The sequence below is a fragment of the Fukomys damarensis genome, unplaced genomic scaffold (assembly GCF_012274545.1).
Source record: "Fukomys damarensis isolate Sample0158 unplaced genomic scaffold, DMR_v1.0_HiC HiC_scaffold_16, whole genome shotgun sequence".
Classification (NCBI taxonomy): domain Eukaryota; kingdom Metazoa; phylum Chordata; class Mammalia; order Rodentia; family Bathyergidae; genus Fukomys; species Fukomys damarensis.
Window position 1 is genome coordinate 83,346,910 of NW_022900928.1, and position 26,691 is coordinate 83,373,600.

The following is a 26,691-nucleotide window of genomic DNA, read 5'->3' on the forward strand; positions in this document are numbered from 1 at the left end:
TCTCGGGACCAGGCGGCGTTGCTCTTGGGATGAGGGCGCCCGCGCTGCTGACCTGCTGCTGCTGCTGTTGGCTGCTGGTCCCCGTGAGTGCCCACGACCCCTATGCTGTTGCGCTTCCCGACAGGGACGCCCTGAGCACGGACAGTACCTAGACCCCAGACCCCGCCGTCCGTGCGGCGAGTTCGGTTCGGGTTCGGATTTGGACTTGCATTGGGCTTTGGTTCGGGTGGGGTCGGGCTCGGGCTTGAATTAGGGTTCGGATCGAGTCGAATTCGGGTCGGGTTCCCGCTCCGATCAGGGTCGGATCGGATTCGGCTTGGGGCTCTGGTTAGGGCTCCGGTCAGGGCGGGTTCGGGCTTGGATTGGGGCTTGGGTCGCTTCGGGTTCGGGCTCCCGCCACCCCGGCTCTGCCTCCGGTCTTCGAGTGTTTCTCCACCTGGTCCTTGTCACGGCGCGTGCCGAGGGGCCGGCAGAGGGAAGTTTCCTGTGGGAACCGTTCTGACTATTTCAGGAGCGCCAGGGGAAATGATAAACTGAAGACAAGTTTGCTGTGTAGTTCTCAGGAATTCTTCCCTTCGTTTGAAAACCTTTTTGGGTTTGTTGTAACCTTGTATCCACTCTCCGGGGCGAGCTTTCGCGGGCTGTGTGCTTGCGGGGAGCTGCGGACACTGCTGTCCCCGAGCTCGGCTAGGCGCCCCGAAAGCAGAACCCCGCCTGGCTGAGCAGTGTCAGAAATTGCGGACCCTCTAACCTGTGGGATTCCCACTCCAGCAGTGTCAGATAGTGTAGTGCTTTTAACATCCTAATTTTTTTTCCTTTTAAATTGACATAATTTCCTTAATTCCGAAATTTAGAGCTTTGGCTTGTTTGTATATGAAAAATACAGCGTGCTTGAAACCAGGAGTCAGCCTTTGGTGGTTGTGTAATAAATAATGAGCCAGTAAAACTAAAGAAATCTCTGGGGTTTTTGTAGTGGGATAAATGTGGCCGAAGTATATAGCATTAAGTTTAATTCTGCTAGGAAGATGTATTTCTGGTTGGGATTCTAGACTTGTGTCAGTATTAGGATAACTAAATGTAGATGGTCATGATATTGCCAAGAGTATAGTTTTCTTCAGTTACTATTTTAGTAAAAATTGATAAGAGGGGGTGAGGCAGAGTAAGAGAAAGAGAATAAGATAGCGGGAAAGATTGAGACAGGCAGGCAGAGACAGAAGCTGGTGAGCAGCCAGGGTGGCTGGTCTAGCAGTGTGAGCCCTTGCTGAGGTTGGCAGAGGGAGAAAAAAAACAGCAATCAGAGTATGTTATCGTCTGAGACTGGAACCTCATGTGGATCTGTCTTTTATGAGTCAGTAAACATCATCAGTATGACTTTTGTTGCATCTGTAGATACCACAATGGTCTTGACTAGAAATTACCCGTCTCCCTGAAGTCACAGCAATGGATTCTCTTACCTCTGTCTCCCTTCTCATCTCTTTAATCTTTCTGAAAGCTCTCACACCAAATTCAGGAAAAAAAAAACTGATTGCAGTTTTACCTGTGTTCATAGGGTTAAGTTTTGAACATGTCCTAAGGCCTTTAAAAATGTAGTCATCCTGTTGTGGCTCTGCAGTAGACATGGAGAAGCCCTTGGAAAAAAGCAAGCTGGTATGTCCAAGAGTGGTCCTACAGGAAACATGCACTTGCATTACTCAAATCAAGGCCTGCTGTGTGAAACACTTGAATATTGAGAGTATTGGTTTAAAGAGCTCTAAGTCTTCAAAATTAGTACTAATAACATACAATCTGTTCTGCTAGTTTATTTTCCTGCTCAGAAAAAAAAAATATTTCATTAGGTTTTATATTTGTTTGATAAAACATTTACAAAATAAATAGTGAGGGTTTTATAAATAGCCATACCAGAAAAATGAAGGTGATGGCTTCTAAATGAATTTCAGTTTGGGAACCACTTAGAGCAGTGAACTTTTGGATTCTTCTTGTAGCACTTTTGCTTGACTTTCCTCTTATAATTCGTAGTTACTTCTATTTCTTATAACCTTGAACAGGTGAACAGCATTCATCCAGAATGCCAATTTCATCTGGAAATACAGGAGGAAGAAACAAAATGTGCAGAGCTTCTGAGCACTCAAACAGAAAAGCACAAAGGTAGGTGGCGATGTGGGGAGTCAGCCTGTGCTCATGGTAAATGGTGAATGTCTGACCACTGCATCTCCAAGCCCCTCTTCTACAGGGCTGAGGATTTAGATCAGTGGTGCTACTGCCTGCCCCAAAGGCCCTTTTCTGCCTTTGAGGGCGAGGGTATGTGCATCTTAAAGGCAGGTCCACTTTCCAGACTTTTATTGAACCAGTGGCAAAACTCATGCAGATTGTGTCAGTGGGGTCACCACACCGATCTTCTAAAACAAAGCCTTAATCCTTAGCAGTGGTAGTTTCTGTGACTGGGGAAGCAGCAGCAGCAGTGACATAATTTCAAGGATTTGTTACGCTTTGCAAGCACAGTTCCACTTTTCCATAGAAGGAGCATTTATCTGAATTCTTGAACTTTAAAATCTTAGCCATGTCACAGTGATTCTTGTCCAGTTAATGACAGTAGAAACTTAGCAGAAAGCAAATAGGAAAATGGACTTCTGTTTTCCTACAGACAGATCTATTGTGAATACTGTGGACCTGCAAATGTGCTTTGAGGGCGCAGAGGGATGCTGGGTGTTCCACCACACAGGCTCATGCTGTGGAGCTCTGGGTCCAGTTTACCCACAGCCTTTTGCCTGTGAGCTTTCTATACTCAGACCGTCGTTTATCCTCTTCAAGAATAAAATTAAAATTAAGGTGAGGTTTTGTCATGACAGCCTGGCACCCTGCCTGCTGAAACAGAATGGGAGCCATGTAGGTAACTGGGATTTTTGAGCAGTCATATTAAAATAATAAAAAGATGTGAGATTACTTTTTTCTTTTTTTTTTCCCCCCAGTACCCAGGGATTGAATTCAGAACCTTGCACTTATGAGGCAGGTACGGTGCCACTGAGCTAAATCCCTGACCCGTGAGATTACTTTAATAATATATTAGCCCAAATATGTCTGCCTATCATTTTGAATTATAATCAACATTAAAATTATTATTTTTATATTTTTCATACTAAGACTTAGAAGCCAGGTATGCTTTTTGCACTTAACAACACATTGCCATTTGGGCCATGGACAGCCAGCGGCTCCCGGGCTGAACATAGTGGCTCTTTTAGAGACAAGCTTCTCTGCCTTCCCTGTCCCCCATGTCCTCATCTGGAAAACAGCACTCTGGCTCCAGGGCCCTTCCAGATTCAGAGTCAGCACATGCTGAGGGCTGACTCTGAGGACAGAATGCCACACTGAGACTGGGTAATTGAGCTCATGGCCACAAGGTCTACTATTTTTTTCCCCATTAAGTTTATTGGTACATTTAAAGTAAACAATACTATTACATTTATTATTGGTATCTTGTACCTTTACATCATATGCCTTGGTTCTTATTTTTTAAGATCTGCTCTTTTCAGTGAAAATCCAGATAACCTAGAAGACAGGACTTGAGGTCAAGTGCTGCTGGGGTCCTAAGGGGCAGCCGCTTGCACCTTCACTCACTGCTCCCTGAGAAAAGGCAGGTTCCACAAGGCCCAGCTCCCTATTTTTAGAGTGTTTACCAAAAATACAAACTTTGCATAAAATATTTCAATTTTTAAAAACTTTGCAAACAATACATTGAAAACAAGCTCTGCAGGAGCAGGCAGACCTCTGTGGCCAGCACTGCGTGCTTTGCGAATGGTGGCTGACTCCTGCTGGGTGTTGCTTCCAAAGATAAGTCAGCACACTAAAAAATACTCCTGAAAGAGTATCTGTGAGCAGCACCAGGGGCCTGGGCCACTCTTCCTGAAATACAGAGCTCTCCTTATACCAGTATAGACAAGGAATACAGTGGTGAGATCCAGGCCACAGAATGCTGCCTTTCCTGGATGCAGCAAAATCTCTGTTTTCTTATGATGACAAGTATCTGCTTTGACTTCTTATATTTCAGGCTCTTAATTTCAATATTACCTCGTAGCAAAAATAGGCAATATGTGTGTCTGATTCCTTTCACTTTTTGACTGGCAAGATGTCCTCTTGCCAGCAGCCCTCTGTAGAAAAGCAGAGCTGACCGGGCACAGTCATCCTCAGCTCTTGCAGAGACAGCGTGTGTCTACAGTGCTTCTTCTTACTCTTTGAAATATGCATGGCTCAAATGCCAGGGATATAAATAGTAGTGAGCTACGAGGATGGGGATACCATAGGTGATGGGAAACAGAGCCCGCAGTGCCAGTGCTGAGTGAGGCCATGGCATGCAAGTAGACGTTTGCTTCACGAAGTCAAAAGTGACATAGAAGTATTTCTCTATGAGAACCACTTTTAGAGTCTATAGCATTAATAAATTTGTGTGGAAGAGCACCAGAAACAAGAGAAAAACTAATTTTCAATTATTTTTTGTTTGTTTTTTTTTTTCTGGTGCTGGGGATTGAACTCCAGGGACTTCCTTCTAAGCTACATCCCCAGCTCTTTTTTTTTATTTTGAGACAGAGTTTTACTAAGTCTCTAAGTTGCCCAGGCCAGGCTCAAACTTCCATTCCTCTTGCCTCAGCCTCCTAGACTGCTGGGATTATAAAGATGTAGCACAACTCCCAGCTACTAGTTTTCAGTTCTAGTGAGGAAATTTTTGTAAGTCTTTTTTACGTGATTGTGTTAGTCGGCTTTCTGTCCCTGCAAGGAAATACTTGAGAAGAAAAAATTTATAGGAGGAGAGATATATTTTGACTCACATATTCAGAGGTTTCTGTCCATGATCAACTGGCTTCTTTGCTTTAGGCCTGAGATGAGACAGAGCATCATGGTGGGAAGCTGTAGTGGAAAAAAGCTGCTCACCTCATGGCAGGTAGGAAACAGAAAGAGCCAAAGAAAGTCCATGGACCAGATACAGCCCCTTCCCTCCAACCAGGCCCTAAGGTCCTGCTTCTATTGGCTCCTAATAATGCCCTCAAATTATGGATTAATCCACCTATGAACTTAAAGACCGGACGATCCAGTCACCTTCCAAACTCCCATCCTCTGAACATGCAGAGACTTTTTAGGAACATTATAGATGCAAATCATAACACCAATGAACAAAAAAAAAAAAAAGTCTGTAACAAATCAAAACAAAAAGCTATTCCAGTTCTGAATGCTTTTAGAGCCCTTGCTCTGTACATTGAGGAGGTAGAGCTCTGTGCCCATACTGATGCATCACTGAGCCCAGCTTAGCCTCGCCACCCCATCAGTGAGTGCGAAGAGGCCACAGATACCTAGCATCCTGCTGAAACCACCCATGGCCTGCATGAGCTGAGGCGGGCGCCTCCCTCAGGGTCTGCAGTACCTCACATGACTTCATGTCATGTCCTGCCAACCTGCTAGAGTGTTTGGCAGAACAGCGGTGTTTGGCAGAGTAGTAGTGGCACCAGCATTTGCTGGGCAGTCCATTTCCTGCATGGCACAGGGCTGAAGTATGGATGTCAAATACTGACTCAGGACCAGGCCTGAGAAGGTGTTAGCCTGAATGGCTCACTTTAATTTGTTTTAAACAAATGATACTAAATGGACTAAGTTCTACATGTCAGGAACTATGAGGGGTCCCCACTTGCAAGTCAACAAGGTAGCTGACCATGGTTTTGTAGATATTGGCAGAAGACAGAAGGGCTAACATCAGAGACCAGAGACTTCCTTCTTGTGGGGCCACACACAATATGAGCTCGCATCCTCAGGGTCCCCTGAAGTCCCTTAGGATGGCTGTGTTTATGAAGGCATCTGTGTCACCCTCTAGGAAACCGCAGCATCCCCTGGGGGCCCCTGGCCAGCCTGCCCTCTATGCTCAAGAGGTTGCCTGGACCATCAAACAGCCTGGGGGAGGGTCAGGGTTACAGCCTCATAAAGATGGCGGGGGCTCTTTGTAGGTGCCCATGGAGACACCTGCATAGGCCAGGTGAATCTGCAGGGGCTGGACATCCTCTACTGCCCAGCTATGTTGTAGAGTCACCTTGCTGGCCACCACTCACTGTAACTGCTGCCCATTCTGCCACATCATGCTCAAAGAGAGGTAGCAGCATATTGTTTCCTGTTATATCTCCCAAATCTACTCCCCCCTTGGTTTTTTGAGATGGAGTCATGCTATGGACTTCAGACTGACCTCAAACTCATGGGCCCTCCCAAATGCTGGGGTTATAGGCATGCACCACCACACCTGGCTTGCATCCCAAGTTTTACAGGCTTTATAGATATTGTAGATTTTATGGAAGGAATTAGTGAATATTCCCACATTCAAAGTTAAGTGGGAGGCTAGGGATGAACTTCAGTGGTAGAGCACTTGCCTTGGGTTTGACCCCAAGAACTACAATCAATCAATAAAATAAAGAAAAGAATGATTTATGTACATAGAAAAATACTGTTTAAAGATATATACAGTGAGAAATGTCCACACCAGACCTCACTGAAGCCAGTGCCAGTCCTTCTTGTGACTCCACACACAGCACCTTCTGTCCTTTGTACACCCACAAACCAGTACACAATGTGTGCATTTACCCTGGTTGTCAACTTGCTTTTTTTCTGTTTTAGTTTTTAATAGTGCATCTGGAGACTGTTCTGCACTGGTTCATAGATGCTATGTAAGAGCTGTGTTGAGACTCTAGTGTGTTCCTTTGGTTTCTCCCAGGCTCCCAGGCAGCTGACATTACTTTGCTACAAGTGATGCCCTAGTTCTTGGGAATGAAATATTTTACCAGCATTTGTAGTGACTTCAAGCTCCTGATCATGAAGTTGGAACAGCTTCTGGTGGTCCAGTTGCCTCACTTTAAGCCACATTCTCATCTCTGTGACATGAGGTCACATCAGATCTACTTGATGACATCCCTGAACTAGACAGAAGACCAGGTCTTCCCAGGGTCTACAGAGCTCTAGTATCTGCAGTGTCTTGGCAGTACTCAAAGCATATGTGGCATCATAGCTGTGTGTGGCCTCAGTTCCCTACTGCCCCACCTTCTTCCTCCATGTTCCTCATGTGGGCTTGTCCATGAGCCAGGGGTGTCGACCAGCAAACCCTGAGTTGACAGCTGTGTTGGCCGCTTAGCTTCTGCTGTTCTTCTGGCAGCAAAGGATTTGTCATAGAGCTGGAAGGAGTGCCATGAAGTAACAACCACTCTATGACTCACGGGAGGGCAATAAGGTGACTGTCAGTCCATCCACACTGTGGCTCATGGGAGCTCAATAAAATGAGGGTCCCCCAGTCCACATGGTGGCTTGTGAAACTGCAGTAAGGTGAAGGTCACTTCATCTACACTGGCTTGTGAGAGTGCCCATGGACATCAGTGAGCATCTACTGAAGATGTGAATATTCAGTACTGCAAATTAAAAGATGCTTTGCTGGAATTTATCTAAAAGCCATATGAAATCAATGGGAAGGAAAAGCCTACTGTGTAGGGTCTGTGTCCTAGGACAGGTTATCATCATACCCAGAGTTGTGTCTCTCTCCTGAGTCACCTCCAGCCTCCCAGCATGGCATCATCTTACAGCTTCCCTGATTGTCTCTGAGAAGAGCACATTCTCATTATTCATTCTAGAGCATGTTCCTCTCATCATTTTGACAGGTTGTTGCTTTGAGGGCTTCCCTCAAAATGCTTCCTTCTCTGCTTCTGCCAGTAGCAATAACTGTCATCATCCTAATTGCAGCTTTTCTAAATCAGCATTTGGCACCATACCCACCTTTGCTAGTACACAGATGTATTTCACCTTGTCTTACTGGGAAATATTTTAAGGGCAAATAATGTAAAAATATGCACCTCAGAACAAAAATAAAAGAAACCCCTCGCATGGCAGAATTTGTATAGCCATTGTTCCATGCAGCACACTGGGATTTGATGGGACTCAAAGTAACAGGGTATTTGCTAGTTGACCATCTGAGCAGGCCGATTCCAATGACGTCTGCAGAAGAGCCTAGGTGCAGGTGAGGGTTTACTGCCCTATCACCATGCTCACCTCCCAGGGCCACGTAATCTCAACCTAGGCAATCACACCCTTCCTCCATGTTCCCGCAGGGACCTCTGTGCCATGGCTTCCTGAAAGGCAGACCAGTGTCTGCCTACACTCAGAAAACAGGCCCATATAATCCTTCACACTCTTCATGGTCAGCTCAGGTGGCTGGTCCTGAAGCAATGGCACCAAGCGTCCAAGTGACACCAGGTATCACTTTGAGGGTTCTTTGAGCAGAAAGCCATGGTGAGGTAGCAGTGGAAATACTGCCTCTCTGGGCTGGGGTGAACATTGCACAAGCTGGGTTTGGGGTACAGGCTATAAGGGGATCTTCAGTGTGCTGGACACCTGATGGGATGGCTCTGCAAGAGGGGCTGGCCGACGTCCCTCAAGGGCCCAAAAGTAGGCAGCATCTTCTGTGAGCATGAGTGATGCCCAGGCTACTTGGTACTGGTAGGTGGAAGTCACTTACTGGGGTCAATTCAGGTCAGAACAGAGAGCTGTATTTCAGAGGACAAAGCATTTGCAAACAATGACTGTACCCAGTTTGACTCCAATTCCATCCAACTTTTAGTCCTTTAAGTGATGAGATGCATAGAGGATCAGTGGCTTTAGGCCAAAATGAAGATAATATGTTGTTCTAAAAGACTGTTACTTCAAAATATAGAACTCAGAGGAATCCCAGAAAGAAACTTATTTTCCTAGTCCTCACCTTATCAGAGAAGAGACAGATGCCTGCTTGTATGGGTGATCTCCAAACAGATGAGCCCTGCACAGGTGAGCTCCACATCTGTGCAACCCCACACAGATACAGGCCCACACAAGTGAGCCTCACACAGGTGTATCCCCACATGACTGATCTTCACACAGGTACAAGAACATAGAGTTACAGACACACAATGGCAATGTCATTGAAATACATTTTATGTAAACATTCAGTGTATATTATGATAGTACTTCATAGACAGTGGAGTTATGTGGTCACGAAACTGATGGTACTCTACACAGATCCCATGAAAATGTAAGAGATATATTGTTAAACGGGAAAGAAGGAAGTGTCCACATAGATGATCTCCTGCTTCTGCAAAAACTCACATGTTGGGAATAGGTCCCCTTCCAGGATGAGATGCCCTGAGCAGGACTCAGAAGTGGACCTCACAGGTACCTCTGCAGGCACAGTGATGCAGCTTGTGAGATGCCATCCCTTGTAGAGGGTACACCCCAACTGAGAAGACCAACAGGGAGGCCGCATTGGGAGAAAGCAATGGTCACAGATGGCTGCTGGACACTGGGTGCCGCTGGGCAGAGAGGGCCACCCGTAGCCTCCTCACAGTGTTACCCCATGGAGCCAGCTTGCCTGGAGGTCCACACAGCAGTGGGTCTGGGAAGTGTAGGGTTGGGGATACTCCAGTGAAGGGACCTCAGAACAGGCCAATAGTATGGGTCAAGGAGGCAGCATCAAGCCCATGAGCTGAGACCAAGTCTAGCTACCTTCAGCTCTGCCATAGCCTTGGATGTGGTATCTGGAACATGGTGCCTCACTGGTAACTTTCTTCAGAGTTTTGTCCTCAGGAGCTGAGGGTGCTGGACAGCGAGCCTGACCCCACTCCTGGCTCTTCTTCCTGGAGCATGACTCAGGTGAACCTGAGAGAACGGCAGCCTTGGAGAGGAGCTCTGGGTCACTCCACGTCCTGCCAGATGGCCATTCTTTTCTGGCCACAGCAAATACAATACTAGGAATGGCCAGGGTACAAGGAGTGCTTTGCTGTGGTTTCTCCTAGGAAGGAGAAAAATCATGCTTTATAATAAATGATCTTGGACCTGACTGTGCCTCCCCAGTGTGGCTGGCTCAGCTGAGCTGGTCCAGAGGCCTGAGGTACTTTTCTTCTCAGGGTCAAATAGGAATCACTCTCCAGTTTCTTTCTCCTTGTCCCTCCTCTTCTTGCTCACATTAAAACACCCCTCTGTGCTCATGAGTTCCAGTATACAGAGTGGGCACAACTGGTAGTGAGGTGATGTTTATACTGTGTCCTTCCTCCATCTGGACACCAAGATGGACTTGGCCTGTGGCATGGCTTCACAGGGCATATGATACCCAACAGCAGAGACCCCTGTGGAGGTGTCTTACTCAAATGGTGACCTTAGGAGGCATGTGGTGGCTTATGTGAGGCAAGAATATGGGGACTGCACAAAACACAGTCCTTTGGCATTGTTATCTGAGGCATTTAAGTCACCATGGAATGGTGTTATGGTCTAGATCTAAAATGTCCCCCAAAGTCTCTTGTGTTTGCCTAGTGATTGGATCATGAGGTTCAGTAGCTGAATGTGCTGTTGAGAAGGGCCTGGTTGGAGGTGGTCACTGGGGGCCTGACTTGGAAGGGGGATTCTTGTCCTTACTCCTCCCTTTGTTCACTGCTTCCTGGCTGTCAGGAGTCCTCTGCCAGGCCCTTCCACCATGCTCTTTCTGCCTTGGAGCCAGCCAACCATGGGCGGGACTCATGAAGCAAAATAAATCTCTCCTCCTTTAAATTGTGGGTGTTGTGCCTCACATCCCAGCAACAGGAAAGTAACTAATAGGAACTGCAAGGAAGGTCCTCAGCCTGGTTGGTTTCGGGGGAGGAAGGTGGTCCCCGCCATGCCACTGATGGGAGATGTTCCGACTCCATCCAGCTCAGCCGCCTGGCACCCTGGTTCTGTAGGAGCTCTGTGGCTGAGCTTCTTGGCTGGAGGCTGGAGGATGGACTTCATTATTGCCCATGATGGCTGGGTCATTCCTGCCCTGAATGCAGCTGGAAGGCACAAAGCCTTCACTGCACCACCTGGCTCTTGCCTTGGCTCCTCTCGCAGCGGTGGGGTTGGCCCTTCCAGGACAACCCCCACAGGTAGCTGCACCTCCCTGCCCCAGGCAAAGGCCCACTCAGCTCTGAATTCTAAGCCACCACAATGCACACACCCATTTTTTAAATTAGAACAATTAGGGTGTGCTTTATGACTTCTACTTTACCCAGGACTGGTTTATCAGGCTCCTGATTCTCCCATACCCACCCCACCAACTCTCCAAGATCAGGAAGAAGTAATGATTCCCTTGAAATGAAAAAATTATTTTCAATTTTTAAATTCAAAAACTTGTAATTAAAGATGTGGTCTAGATACACAGTGGAATACTATTCAGCCATTAAAAAGATGGAAAGTTCATCCTTTGCAGCAACTTAGATGGATCTGAAGCAAAATAGCTAAGTGAAGTATGCCAAATGAAATAGCTAAGAACTGAAAGACAAGTACAGCAGGAGCACCTTCATGTAGAATGTGAGAATTGATCACAGATGCAGAGAGGAGAGAGGTGGTAGCTGGAAGCTGAAAGTGTGTACTTTTAGTTGGAAAGGAGGGAGGAATATGTCCTAGAGAACTATCACACAGCCAAACAACTGTACTTAATAACATATTTCAGAATACTAAAAGAGTATTGCTAAATGGATGCACATTGAGGCGATACTCTTAGGTGATATAAATAGGACACACATGTGTAAGTATCAAATAGTTTCTCTAGTGTGAGAAACAAAGTGTAAACAAGGACTAAAAGGTATATTAGATAATGTGAAATAGGAAGAAAAGGGACAAAGAGGACGGGAAATGAGAGGGAAAAAAGGAAATAAGGAAATGGAATTAATATGAGAAAATGAAAAATAATGGAAACAAAGTCATTGTAGATAGAGAGGGAGGTTTTGAAGGGAGGATAGGGGCATGGGGAAAAAATAACCAAGACTGATTATGTAAAAGTACAAACTTCCAACAGTGAATGTCATTATATTGTATACATCAAATGTACCAATAAAATTAATTTTTAAAATTACTAAAAGTAAAATTTAAATGTTCTCATCCCAAAGAAGTGGTATTTGAAGCAATGGGTATACTCTTTAGCTTAACTTGATCATTCCACACTCTACATGTACAGAGAGTCCACATTTATGGCATAAAATTATTTTTTTCAATTAAAATAAAACTTTTAAAAGTGCACAGTGCTCTTGAATTATTCAAATATTTCCTACCACAGACCTGGTTTTTTTCTCAAAAGCTAATTAATTGAGCACATGGGCCTGCTGTGCTCCTATGACCTTGCTGTGCGCACTTCTCAGAAGTAGCCTGCAGGACAGTTGCCTCACTGTCATGTTTCCTCCCTGTGAGCATCTGAGCAGAGCCTCCCACCCCTGCAGCTTTCTTGGCCGTGAGGCCTCACACTCTGCTTCTTCTTCCAGCCTGCCCTGGCATCTGGGATAACCTCACGTGCTGGCAGCCTGCAGACCTGGGTGAGACAGTCACTGTACCCTGCCCTGTGGTGTTCAGCAACTTCTACAGCAAGTCAGGTACGCCATGTGTGCTGGCTCTTGCCCCATGAAGTTTTCATTTCAGGGTTGGTTTTTCCCTTACAGAAGCTGGACCTTACTTCCTGTGGTCACTTCTGGCTGCTTCTACTGCAAGTGAAGCCAGCGGGTAGCAGGGTTGTGCTGGGGTCAGTGCTGGCACTGGGGAGCAGGAGGACATCATCCTCCATGCATGGGTGAGCAGGGAGGCGTGAAGGAAGAGGCTGAGCCAGAAACACAGACTTAAGTCAGCACCAAAACTGCCACTGGAGCAGTAGAAAAGGTAATAAAGATTCCACTGGCCTCTGCAGAGGGGCTCCCATAAACCCAACAGAATGCTGCTGGAGTTGAACTCAGAGGCTTGAGCTTGCTAGACAGCCCCTGCACTGCTGAGCTGCATCCCCAACCCTGTCTCCTGGCTCCTGAGGGAAGGGAGAGGAGTTATCTTCCCCGGAGCTGTGCCACTGGCAGGAAGGCAGCCTATGGGACTGAGCTTTCCCCTCTCCAGGTGGTGACTGGGTTGCTGCACTGACCCCACTGTCCTTAGCCTTCACCTCACCAGCTCCTTGGATGTTGCCTGAAGTTTGCAGCTTCTACATTTGCAGTTTTGGACACTGCCCAGACCCCCTCTTCTGTGCGTGGCCTGCTCTGCCCAGGATGCGTACTCTGCTCATTCCCTAGAGGAGGGTTTGGGTTTTGTGAATAATCTAGGTTTTCATGACATGGGGACATATGTCTGTAAAACTAGAGGATAGAAGATGCATATGGAAACAGGAAAGCTTGATGCTTTGCAGAACTGTGGAGAACTTATTTTTTCTGGGTGGATGTTGAAGGGTGGAAACTTTGAGGACTAATAATTTTGAACTTTAAAACAGTTTTGAGATCAGACTGGGATAGGGGAAAGGACCCTTGCTCCTCATCTGCAGCTGATCAAGGCTGAGATCACACCTGTGCTGGTACCACAGGTCATCTACAGTCTTGAGTGACCTGAGTCACTTGAGAGAATCTGAACTTTACAAACTCCCACCCAATCAATGGCTGGGATGTAAATATTCTGAAAAATCCCAATCCTATTGGCATGGAATCGGGAAGTGCCCAGCCCTGTAACACCTGTCAGGTGCAGCCTGAGAGTGAGGTAAATCTGGAGGACCACCAGCAGGTCCCCAGGGAGGTTCTGCAGCCTGGCGAATCAGGTCTCGGTCCCATTCCACCCACCAGTTTGCCTGGCAGGAGCTACTGACGCAATGCTCCTGTGGTGGAATGAGCTTGCTCTCAGTTTTGTCTGATTACTCAAAGCCATGGGCAGGTAAGCAGTCACAGTGTAGAAAGTGTCAGGACTCTGGAGTCAGAAAATCTATCTCCCACTCAGTAGTTATCCAACTTTCAGGACCTTGCTCTTCCATCTGTAAAATGGGATCAGCAACACCTGCCAAGTCTACTTCCCCTGAAAATAGAGATGATGTGAGGATATTTGCTAAATCTTGTGCTCTAGGCCCTACGGGTATTGCCCAGGGGAGGCAGCAACTCTAGGGAGGAGCATGGAAGCTCTGCTCAAGCAGGTGCTTAGGCTTGACAGGCTCAGGTATCAGTGGCCTTGTTCTTGCCTTGCCACTACAGCACCTGGGGAGAGCATCGTCTATTTGTGTGGCTGTTTCTGAGGTCACGTTCTTTGTGGACAGAAGGAACACTGCATTTCTGAGCTTAACATGCAACTTTAGATTTAGGCACAAACAGTAGGATTATGAGATCACAGATCCCTTTTTTTTTTTTCTTGCAGTTAAACCTTAACCCCACGTCTATTTCCTCCAGTTAGTAGGTGCTGTTGCTTCTTGGGCATGGAAGGGTGATAGTTGGGCTGAAGGGAAAGGAGCAAGTACCAGGAACTGGGGAAGAACAGGAAAAAATGGGCAGTGGGCAGAGCAGGCATAGTGCGTAGCAGGGTCCCTGGGGATTGGAATTTGCCATAACTATCTCTCATGGTAAAAGAACATCAAAATCATTCTGCTCCAAAATAAAAGCATTCAGATTTACAGCAATTAGAATTGTTTAGGCCGGGATTTTAGCTCAGTGGTTCCATCGCCTGCCTTGCAAGCATAAGGGCCTGAGTTGTGACCCTGAATGTGACTCATGTCTCAGCCCCACTGAGCCCATAAGGCAGATGTGGACAGGTGATGCAGATATCTGGGAAGCCAAGGAATAGCTTCTGAGTGGCAGCTGTGGCCTGTTGAGCCGAAGAAGGCACTATTTCTTGATGGCCAGGCTTCTGTACAGCTCTGTTGTCAGTCCTGAGTCTAGTTTCTACAGACTTGCAAATAAAACATTTAAATTTTTCTTTCAGGAAACATAAGCAAAAACTGCACAAGTGATGGATGGTCAGAGACTTTCCCAGATTTCATAGATGCATGTGGCTACAATGACTCCGAGGATGAAAGCAAGGTAGGTTCCTGCCTTGACACCACAGGTCCAACAATGCCCCCCTGTCCCTGTGAGAACACAGGTTCCTTTCCTCTGAGCAGCAGGTGACTACTTGCTCTCAGGGTCTCTATCTCAGCCTTGCTGCCCGGCATTCAGGATCTGCTGACTGCTCCCAATTCAAAGGTATAGAAGGCCTAAGTCTTCCGTACCCATGTCTGGGTGGTGGGGACCCTAGCAATAGGTTTCCTATCTCATCCTGAGTAGCCCATTCTCCTGATATATGGGTGTCCTCATTCCGGCTAAGTCTAGGCTGTTGAGAAGCCCTGAGCCCATGGTAGATTTGACCTAGACTGAGCACCTTTCAATCAGAGCCTAGGACTGTTGCAGCAGAGAAGCATGTGGGAAAGTGCTACTGATAGCTTATAAGGCACAGAGGGCCCACAAACAGCAGCCCTCACAGTCAGAGCTGTAGCACTGCTGGCTTGGCTTTCTACAGTGACTCTTCCTGAGGGAATGTGCTCTTAGGAATCATGACTGTTCCTGTGCAGAGCAAGGCCACGCCTGCACCTCAGCCTACACCTCTGCCCAGCTTTGTGTGCACCACCTCTCCCAGCCTAAACACTATAGGACTGTGGTCCTCTTTACTGCCAGACAGACCACTGTCCCCTGTCACATCTCACACACCAGTGGTCAAGTGTGCATGAACACACACCCACACAAGTGTGGAGCAGACAGAAACCATTTCAGAGGCCTCAGGAAATGCCCACCTCTCACAAATTCCTCCACAAGCCCACAAAACATGGTAAAATGCTCACTCCTGCCCCTTACCCTGCATCAGGCCATCCCACCTGGCACAGGTGCTCTTCTGTCACTGGAGCCTCTGGGGATCAGCCCACCTCCTCACCTTCTTTGTTCAAGCCTACCTTCTTCTATTCACTAGGATTTATGATTCAAAGCCTACTTTCCCACCAAATTATAAATCTCCAGGAAAGAAAACACCTGTTTTAGCCAATATGCTTCTAGTTATCAGGCAATGCTCCTAGGTCCAGCTAGGATGTAGGTAGGTCCAGCATAAGTGAGAGACCAGCTGGGGTTGGGATTCTCACTGTACCCCATGCACACAGGGAATGAATGAGGCTCATCCCACCCTGCAGGCAACCCTTCTCAGGGTCCCAGTATGGGGAGGAAGGAATCTCATAGCCTCCTTGTCCCTGCACTACACACGGTTGGTGACCTAGAGTGTGATGTCACTCAGTACAGATGACTCCCTTGGAAAGATGCTGACTTTTTTTAGCCCAGGTGGCTTGAGGCAGGGAATCGCCTTAGTAGGTATCATGAGCTTAGCCCACCTGATCTGTTGTGCTTTTCTGTGTCGAGTGTTTAATGTGCTCAGAGGCTGTTGTCCTCTGGTTATCCACAGGGCATGGGTGAGCATGGGTGGCCCCATGCCATGGAGTACAGAAAGCAGGTGAAGCCTTGTGCTATCTGTACTTGTTGATCATGGGATCGTGCTGGAATTAGTGTTACCATACGCCACCCACACATCCCAGGCCACTAAACCATGGAGATGTGGGCAGGAGAAGAACAGCCCTGACTTTAGAATTCAATGCAAATGAAACCACCTCCCTGTCCAGTTCTTTTGTCTTGTGGGCTCTTGGTTTCCATCATCTTCCATCCCTTCCCTCATCACCAAATCCCTGTGATAGCCTTCTTGCCCCATTCACTTGGAAAGGTAGTCACATTCTGTTTTTATACAAAAGGCCATCTCTAGGGTCATCCTATGCCAGACAATGCTGCCCCTTACTGTGCTTACTGTTCATTCTTTTGTATTACTTGGATCCCACAAATAACTGTTGGGCCCATGCAAGCAGGCTGGCACGAGCCTCTGTGTAAGTCTCTTTGGCAGGAGCCTGTCACCTCTGTGGGGCCAAGGCTTGGCATCTAAGATTCATCTACAGTTGTCCCGGCAGGAAATGTAGATGGAGGAGAACCCAGGTCAGAGCTCAGGTCAGCCCTGTTCACACTGATTCTGAATTTAGATCAAGTTTTCGTAAGAGGTTTTGAGCAGACTCCAGGCTCCCAGGATAACCCACTGCCCTATAGCAATTCCAGGCTCTCAGTTTAGCCCACTGCCCTGTAGCAATTCTAGGCTCTGAGGTTGGCCCACTACCCTGTAGATTCTGGGATCCCAGGCAAGACTATAATAACTAGTCCTGTAGTAACTTAGTATGTTCACATCAGGAAACCAACCTGTGAACTCTGAGAAGAAGGCTTTGACTTGGTTAAACAGCTATTTCTGTAGAGAGAAGGGTCATTAGACCCTGTTTTGAGACCCCTTGATTTTGACCCAAGCAGGGATGGTAGACAGGGACCCAGTAACCCTCCTGGACTGGCTCTCCTGGACTCACTAGACTATCTTAGGGGCTGTGGATTTCCATGCTGTGATGAAGATCTTGAGGCTTCTGTAGGCTCCAGGGGAAGGACTCCATGTCCAGGAGGGACAACCTGCCATGCAAGGCTCCCCATCTGAGCTTCACCTTGTGTTTGACCCTGGTCTGCTGTTGTACTTAGGAAATGGCAAGACTCAGAGGAGCCAAGCAGTCCTGCAGCCATGCCTATGACTTGTGCTCAGTGACTATTCAGTACTGTGTACAACCTGGGGAGATGTGGGCCCTATGCACATGCGCACATTCTCTTGTGGGCAGCGAGGGTATGATAGGATGCTCACATTATCTTCTGAACTGGGCCAGCCTAGCATGCCTGTGCACATGCTCATGCTGTGTTCCTGTGCAAGAGATTCTGGGGGCCTCTGTTTTGACCTGGTCTGAGGTTATACACAGGGTTGGGTGCAGGAGGACACCAGTGGGGTGGGGTGTTCTCACTGCAGAGCAGACCCCATGTCCTTAATTGCCTTCATCTGACCCAGGAGCAAGTTCCTGTGTGGACAAGCCCTGTGGCCCGCTGGGGCAATGCTCCAGCACCAATTCCCTTGAAGATCTGTTTCTCTTCTTAATTAAACATTTCATTGGCCCTATAAATACCTTAAATGCATATTTCCTAATAATGGATTAGAAAGTCAAAATATTTTAATCTGAAAAAGCATAAAAATTATGACACAAAACCCAAATAAGTAATTTTTCCTCCCCATGGCACCTTCCATTGAAAACTTTGGATACTTAGGTGTTTTGAAGACTGATGTCGAGCTGGGGTGATGCTACCTACTGCAGGATGGGACACATATGGCAGCACACACTCTTCAGAGTCCCCTCCATTCTGTGTCATCAGCTGCTCAGTTTTCTACTAGGACTATGGATTTAATTGAATTTCCTGCTAATTGACAGCCAAATTCTGCCTTGGGTGTTGTGTGTGCAATTCTTATTGGCTTTAAAATTAATTGAATTCAATGAAAAAAGTGGTCTCCACTAAAGCCACAGGCTTGGCTGCATACAAAGGTGTCAAAAGTCAAAGCACAGTGAATATCCAGAGTCCCCACAACAAGAGAGGGTGCAGGGATCCAAGGGAATTAAGGTCCAGTGTCCGACCCGAGGTTCCCATAGCCCATGAGCCATTCCAGAGTCCCCACAACAAGAGAGGGTGCAGGGATCCAAGGGAATTAAGGTCCAGTGTCCGACCCGAGGTTCCCATAGCCTCCATGAGCCAGCCAGCTGGTTGGGCTCTGTCATCAGCTTCCATACCCAGTTGTCCTGGTTTGTGTCCTCCCAAACCAGTTCCTGGCCTGGGGCAACCTAGAGTCCCATTTAAAGACGGTCCTCAGTGCTAGGCACTGACCCTGCTGGGTGGTCCCTACAGTTAGAGCTGGGAATGGGTATAGAAGACAGATCAGGAGCCACCACAGGTGACTACAGGCTATGATGGAGGGAGCAGAAGTGATGGTTGGTGCAAGGTAGAAGTTGCTCCTTCTGCCAGGCAGAGCTTAGGCTCTGTGCTTACCCCACCTAGTCACCACACAGGTCCAATATTTCCAGCCAGTGGGAGCTGAGCCTCCTGCCTCACAACAAGAAGCTAACAGTTCCAAAGCCTTGGCGTTGGTCTTGGCCATCGATAGCCAAGTAAGTTTGAAAAGTCCCCAGCTTTGACCTAGATGCTGAAAAGTCCCTGCTAACAGCCCAGGCTGCTTACTCGACTTTTCCAGGGCTGCTCCCTGACTCTGTGTCCTGAACTGAGGTGTTGGAAAGAACATGTAAACATTCCCCTAACCTTTAGGGAGCACAATTCTACACTGGGAAATTGAAGGGTCACCTTGGATGCTGATTTTAAGAAAGCAGAGAATTGGGGGCCTTGAGCAGAGACAAAGCAATTTAACCTCTACATCTCCAGCACTGTGCTGCCACAACCCATCCACCCCTGTGGTCAGATGGCCCAGGACTCAGCCCTGCCACAGTGTGGCACACTGGTGGCTGCAGCTGAGCAGGTTCCTTGGGCACATCTTCTGTATTACGAAGCTTTGCCTACGCAGTTCTTAAGTAAATGCACTTCTGCTAAATTTAGCCACAAGCTGTTTGGAATTTCAGCCTTCTCTGTGTCAAGTGGACACATTTCTTCCATATTATGCCATATTCCTAAAAATATTTACACCATCTCCTCTCAGTGCCCTGGCCACCATGGCCACTCTTTCCCTCTAGCTGCTGCTCCGCATCCCCAAGCCTCCTTGCCACAAGGCTCCTCCTGAGCCATTGATGGCTCAGCCTTGGAACCAGCCTGACCCTCAACTACCGTGGAGGGATACACTTGTGCTAGGGTTCTGAGGAGACATCCACAGAGACCTTCCCTGATACTAGCCACAGAAACTGTGGTCAAGATGGGAAGCCATGTTTGGGCTTGTAACTATCCTGTGCACATGGCACTCTCAAAGTATAATTAGAGGTTCTTCAAGCCCAGATGAGAAGCAGAATGGGAAGAGGCTAAGGAGGTCCTGCAGACACCTCGTGGCCAGGGACAGGTGATAGGTCTCCAGATTCCCTTAAGTTCTGAAAGAATTAGGGAAGACTATCCTAAAAGCAGGAGGGCAAAGTGCTAGACTTAAGGTTTGTGTAATCTAGAAAGTAAAAGGACAAAGATTCCTTTGCTGAGATGATATCCAGACAGTCGAGGGAAATCAGAAGAGCCACTGTAAAGGACTCTGCAGTACTGAGTGTAAGGCAGTCAGTATGTAGCGCTGCGGCTGTGTCCAGAGCTTTTTCATGAGGCTTTGGTATTACAGAGGAGGTCTATACTGAAGACCCTGGCTGCCCTCCCAAAGGTCCTTGCAGCAGGTGGGTCACAAGCTGTGAACCACCAGGAGCAGTCATCCCAGCCAATGTGGCCAATACACTGTGAGAGCCACCATTTTGTCCACTGGATCATCATTACTTCTCATATGACTGACACACAGACACATTTCAGGGCACGAGTTCAAGCTACTACCAGGATGAAGAAAGTTCAGGCATCCCTGGGCTACAGATGGGCTGTGAAAGACCTAGGGACCAGGACAAGGGGGTTCTGACTGCCTAAGTCCCCTAGTGTCCTGTGATTTGGGGACCAGGTGATGGGGCAGGGTTGGTAGCCAATGACAAGGACCCAGTAGGGACAGAAGAAGCTGGTGCCTTTCTGTGTTGGTGTCCATAATACCCTTCATGGTAAGTATATATTAATTTTCTGTTTACATACAATTAAATTTTAAGCCTTTCAAAAATACATTTATATCAATTTTCTTTGATCGTGGACTTCGTTAGGACAATGGGGAACTCATTTGTCACCTGTGTCTCTCTCTTATCTTTCTTGAAACCTATTCTGAGGTGAAGGAGTTGCCAGCAGTACTAGGGCCCCATGTGCTGTGGTGCTGGCTCATGGCCACTAGGGTTGCCCAGCCTCTCTCTTGAACCCAGAGCCCTTGTGGGGTGCAGTGAGAGGATACCTGGGGTTCAGCCAATCTCAGATGGGAACACGGTGTTGACTGCCCTGTGTCAGATCAAGACCGCGGGTGACTACGTATACAACATTCGAGTTGTGTTGTGAGCGATACAGAGGTGATGTAGAGTGTACAGGAAGATGTATGCAGGTTCTATGTAGATACTGCACCATTATCTTGGCAGCTTAAGCACCATGATTCCCATGTCCTGGGGGGTCCTAGAACCAAACCCAGATATCTAGAGGTATCCAAGGATGAGCTAGAGACTTCCGTGGCTCCTCCTTTGAGCCACAGAGATAGTGCCAGGTGGGAGTGAATTCTTCTTGATTCCTCAGCTTCTCAGAGACATCTTCAAACTACAGTGGCTTTGATCTTCTTACTGAAGGGTGTTTCCCCTTAAATGTGGTTTGTCCAGGGGAGTTTTCCTGCAGGGTGACTGAGCAGATGGGGTGGATCAACAAATCCACCTCCCATGAGGGCATTTCCCGTCTGGACAGAGGGAGCAGCCAGGGAGTGCAAGGAAGGTTGTCCAGAGCTCCATGTTGTTGCTTATTAAATATACGAAGTTGTGTTTACCTCCCTGTGGCTCCAGGAACTGCAAGAATTTTGAAAAGAAATACTTTCTACTCCTTTCCTGCCCCTCCCAACTCCCACTCAATCAGACCACGCTTCCTAGGGTTGGAGTGAGTCACACTGGATGGAATCTCAGATTCTTTGGTCCCCCTTAGCTCCCGCAGCCATAAGACCTGGAGAGGCTGCTGTGACCCAAGCCCTGACCCTATGTGCATTTGTGAGCTGAAAGGAGGTGGCTGCTATTGGCATCATGGCTGAGGGCAAGTGGGTGGTCTGTCCTGGCACATGTCCCTGAGGCTGCCCCAGGCCCCCAGAACACCCAGGGCCCCAGCCCTCAGACTAAGAACCAAGACATAAACCTCCCCATCTTACAGACTCATCTTGGAGAGAGCAGTCTGCTGAGTGCTGCAAGGATCTAGACTGGAGGCTGTGGTGGGTGCTGCGCCCTTACTGGTGTGGGGATCTTGGTTAAAAGGAGGGTAGATGTGTTGCACAGAAGTGTTTCAAAGAGCAGCAACAGATCAGGATCCAGAAATCCTGTCTTGCTCTGAGGAAAAACCTGGCATGCAGGGACACTTAGCAGCATCTCCTCCTCCCGCCCTTAGACTGGGCCAGCCATCCGCAGAGGCCCGAGAGTCACAGGTCTCAGGCTCACCTCTATGGCCTTGGGACCCAGCAGGCTGCTGCTGAGGCCGTTTTGGCTTAAAAATATTCAGCCCACAGGCTAAGCATGTTCGTTCAAGCAGGCTAGACAGGTGGGGAGACAAAGAAGGTCAGGGATTTGTGTGCCCATTTCCTGCAAGACTGACTATGGCCCAGGTGAGGGTGTGGCACTGGCTGGGGTCTGCCCTCCCAGCTGGCTGCGTAGCCTGGCCTTGTCCATTAAGTGAGGATAGAGACAGCCAGGCAGGCTACAGGTTTCCAGTCAAGGTTTTCTTTTCTGTGCTGCACCCTGGGATCACTGCACACAGAACCAGGAAGGATCCCATTGACCCCAGGCCTCACTGCCCATGCTGGTATAAGGAGTGTGTGCAGGGTGAAGGGCTCCTTGGGCTACTTTGTGAAGCTGCCATGCACAACGGAATCTTTAAAGGCTGTTATGAGAAGGAGGAGGACTGTCTGTTGGGTTAGACAATCTTTATCATCCCTTGCATTGTCAGAATGCTTATCACAGTCCCATCAGTTATCAGGGGATCTGAATCTACCATTTTAAGATGCTGACCACCAGAGTACTCTCTGAATGAAGACAGTTACCATCGCAACAAGTTATTAGTATTTCTTAGAAGTCCAGTAGTTGTTAGTGATGTTTGTCAGTGAGGAAACCTAAGACAAATCAACAAATGGTTTATAATTTCTGTTTCTCCAGCAGTTTCTCCACAGGAGGGAGGAAGGCAGGAAAACAGGACGGAACCTCTCTGCCACCTTACAACTGTCTGGTAAAAAGAAAGCTCAGCTTAGCCTTTTAAAAGCCTTTTGACTGAGGATCTACCCAATTGTATCCTGTTACAAAAATTTATGTAAATTTCTACATTCCATAAAATTAGACTATACAACAAAACAGCTGAATTCTGGAGGGACCAGGTAAAGGGAAAAGCATAGCTACATCTCTTTTATTTACAGAAATGCCCTTTACCAGATTTCCCTGAGCTATATGTAGCTTAAGTGAAAAGAAATGGGTTCTGTAAATCTAGAAAACAAAACACCAAAGCCCCATGATGTTTCATACAAAAAGTTGTGACAGTTCCAGTCACCCTCCTTGGTCATCAGCCCCATGTGGCTAATTCTTGTTCAGCTGGTCCCCGTTAGTGGTCTCCTAACTCTGTCCAGTTCTGTGGTGCTCAGGAGTCTTGCCCTGTCCACTGGTACCATCCTGAGGCTCTCAGAAACCTGCACTTGTCAAGCATTCTTTGTATCCTCTGGAATTTTAGCTGCTTGGGAAAGCTTTCAGGAAAGCATCAGTGTAAGATAACTGGATGACCAAAGAATTGAAAATAGCTATGGCTTAAGATTTTATTAAAAACATTTTAAGATAATAGCTATAATTATGACTGACAACATTGTACAGGAAATAATCAAATTTCCAGGAATTTCTTCCATTTCTGGAACATTTACATTAATAATGTATAGCAAATACAACTTGAAGATCTATGGCTCAGTGCTTCCCCTGCAGTGAACCTAATTAGTTAGTTTAAGGTCTCTCTGGTGTTTGTTTGCTTGTTTTGCTACCGGGGTTCAAACTCAGGACCTTGCACTTGCGAGGCAAATGACAGAACCACTGAGCTAAATCCCTGGCCCCTTCTCTCTGTTTTATAAGGAGAGAGAACAAATTCTTTTAAGGTTTCTAAGAGCCCTCTGGAAAATCCCAACTTAATTTAAAATATTTTTAAAAGACCTCATTTAGAATTAAATTTGGAGAAGTTTTTCAAAAATATCAAAAAATGTAAAACATTCAACTGGAAAGGATCACAGGCAGTTATCCGCCTTACAGTGACAAAGCTTTAGAGGCAAGTACAGGAAGTTGCATGGTTGTCACCAAAAAATAATAAATAATAAAAGCCTAACTCATTAATAGAGGAGGTATAAATAATCAAAGCCCCAACAAAAACAACATGGAGCCCAGGAAATTTTTAATTGATAAAGCACAGAATTTTTACTTCCACTCAGACTATTCAAAAGGCCAAGGAAAACTTTTCAAAATCTCTTGTCAGGAGCAGACCAAAACTCTGTCCTTTTAACAAAGAAAACAAATTGTGCTTTTGTATTAAGGTATTTTTATATTAATGCTCATTTTTAAAGCCATAATAATTCAATTTTAGCCAGCTTGACCACACAAAAGCATCTTGTGCTCTCTCTCTCACCAGCTGTCCACATGTGCTGATTCTCAAATACAGTGCGTCAGTGCAGCACGGGACAGTGAGGCAGACCAGGCCTCTTTCAGCCTCTGTCCAAAAGTAGATAAAATTATGTTCAGCAACTAGTGTTTCAGTATTCATCTTATTTGGATTTACATTGATTTAATCTACTTGTTTTTATTTTTATTGTTGAAAATTTTTGTGACATAAAGATACTTTGACTGTGAAGAGAAACTGTATGTTGATGTCATATGCAATGCTAACAATGCTGAACTAAACTAACAATATTCTTATTTACCCAAGATTACCTGAGTCACAGAAATATCCTATTTTTCTGAGAGTTTTAGAAATACTTCATTTATATCAGTGCCCTTTTTCTAAGCCAATTAAATAGAACTCTGTTACAAATAAATTTTGACAATACCATACAAAGGTGAAAGTATACTTAACATCATGCATACAGAAGGCCAGGGATTTAGCTCGGTGGTGCTGCCACCTGCCTCGCAAGTGCAAGGTCCTGAGTTCAATCTCCGGTACTAAAAACAAAAACAAACATCATGCATACAGAGAATTTAGAGCTTTTACTCTGAGCCATGTGACAGGCACAATACATAACTCCATACTTTACAGTGTCATAAACCCAACTGAATGAGAAATTAATCAAATGTCCCCATCAGGTCAACAATGAACCTAGCCAATGAATTTGATGTGGGTTTGATCCAACTCACTTTGCAACGAGAATCGTGGAATGAATGAAATTTGTGAACCAAGGTCCCACTGTATAAGGACTATCTAGGCCCACCCTGTGAAATGTCATCCTGTCATCTTCTCCCATAGCTCCAGTTCTGTACCAGGGCCTCCCACCTGCACACAATCAGGATTCCTGTGGTCCTTTATTTCTTTGAAGCTTTTGCCCTTTGCTGTCTCAGACAGGTTCTGTACCCTCTTTCAGGACTTCATGTTGCTAGAAATTGTATCAAAACTGAGGGCCTCAAGCAGTTACAAGTTATCCTATTTGAAGCTCACTTGTTTTTCCAGAAAGACGCAAGACCCTGGTCCACAGTGAACATTAAGCTAGGTGGGACTCACCTCTTAGTCTCTAAGACACTAGCTGTGAGGGCCCTGCTTCTCAGTAGTCAATCAGAACATGCTTCTCCCACTTTTGGATATCAGGGAGCTACTGAGAGGCTGGACAGGAGCCACAGGAGCAGACAGCAAGCTCCATCCACAGTCCCAGTGGATCTGGGCCTCAGGGTTTTGCTGAGTCTAGTGGGAGCTGGTGCCTAAGAGGTGAAGGTCAGTCCTAGACCCAGCTTTATTATTATTTAATGGATAGGATTAGAGTTGACACAATCTGCAAATGGCACATGTGGACATTGGGCTACTGTAGCCTGTATTCACCAAAGTATCTTCTCTAAAAGTGGAGCTACTAGAGATCACCTAAATGACGTAGAAGCTCCTGTTCTATTGCGTGTCTTTTTATAGCATCTCAGGCATAGTGGGTACCTGAATGTTTACGGAATAGGCAGAATTACAAACTGCAGGTTTTCCTACATATCTTGATCTTGCTGTTATTGTTGTTGGCTTATGGAAAACAAGTTCTTATTAAAAATATCATCATAAGAATGACTCAGGAGAATGTATCTCAGCCCACTCAAGCTGCTATAACAAATTATCCCTGGCTGACACTATCCTCCAGTGTTTTTGAAGATCACATGCAGCAGTTCTGAAAATGTCTCTGTACACCTGTTCATTGCCCTGGGATACAATTCAGTTGGATTTAGAAATTTACACTAGACTGGAAATTGTTAGACTCCAGAAAGACTCCCCTGCCTAGCAGTGCACCAGCTATCATATAATCAGTGGTCAGAGTGTTCTCTGCAGCTGCCAGATTCCTTCAAATAAAAGAATGGGTAGCCCTGTGGCTGGATTTGGGTGTTCACCCATTTCCTGAAGCAACCTCAGTGTTCTGCTGTATGTAATGCTTGATGAACAAAGGGCTTCCCAATGAATGGCTGGAGATAAATTTGTAGTTATATTCTTTAATTATTAAGAAAATTAGCTTTGTCGGGCTCTGTTTCCTATCTGAGATTCACTCCTCACAATTCTGAAGGCTGGAAATCCAGCCACCAGAAGGAATCTGGTGGCTGCAGATAAACTTCTACCTCACTGATTATATAAATGGCTCACTGCCAGGCAGGTAAATATTTCTGGATCCTAATTTTTCTAATCTAGTGTGAATTCCTAAAAGATTCCATGGCAGATTCCACGTCTGGTGAGGACCTTCCTCACCATTAGCTGTCTCCTCACCTTTCCTGCACAGCAAAGGGTGGGGATCTCTCAAGGCCTGTCTCATGAAGACACTCATCTGACTTCAGATAACCACCTCCCAGAGGCCACCCCGAATGCCACCACCACAACCGTCAGGACTCAGCATTTGAGCATGGGAGAAATCCTGTTCAGACCATGGCACCCACTCACGCAAAGTCCAGGGACTTCCCATTCTCACCAATTTCATGAACAAAAAAAAAAAAAA

At 46.6% G+C, this 26,691-nt stretch overlaps 1 protein-coding gene across 7 annotated transcripts in view; it reads left to right on the forward strand.

The window, feature by feature from the left end:
* Window positions 1–6: 6 nt before the first annotated feature.
* The window catches only part of Vipr2 (vasoactive intestinal peptide receptor 2), a 62,477-nt gene continuing 35,792 nt past the window's right edge, over window positions 7–26,691 (forward strand). For all 7 annotated transcript variants that reach the window (XR_002025976.2, XM_019210399.2, XM_019210393.2 and 4 more), the window contains exons 1-4: window positions 7–83; window positions 2,046–2,145; window positions 12,303–12,410; window positions 14,746–14,843. Coding sequence is in view for 6 of the 7 variants with exons in the window: in XM_019210399.2 (XP_019065944.1) it covers window positions 30–83; window positions 2,046–2,145; window positions 12,303–12,410; window positions 14,746–14,843 (360 nt within the window). In the remaining variant the exon portion in view is untranslated. The remainder of the gene's footprint in view (window positions 84–2,045; window positions 2,146–12,302; window positions 12,411–14,745; window positions 14,844–26,691) is intronic.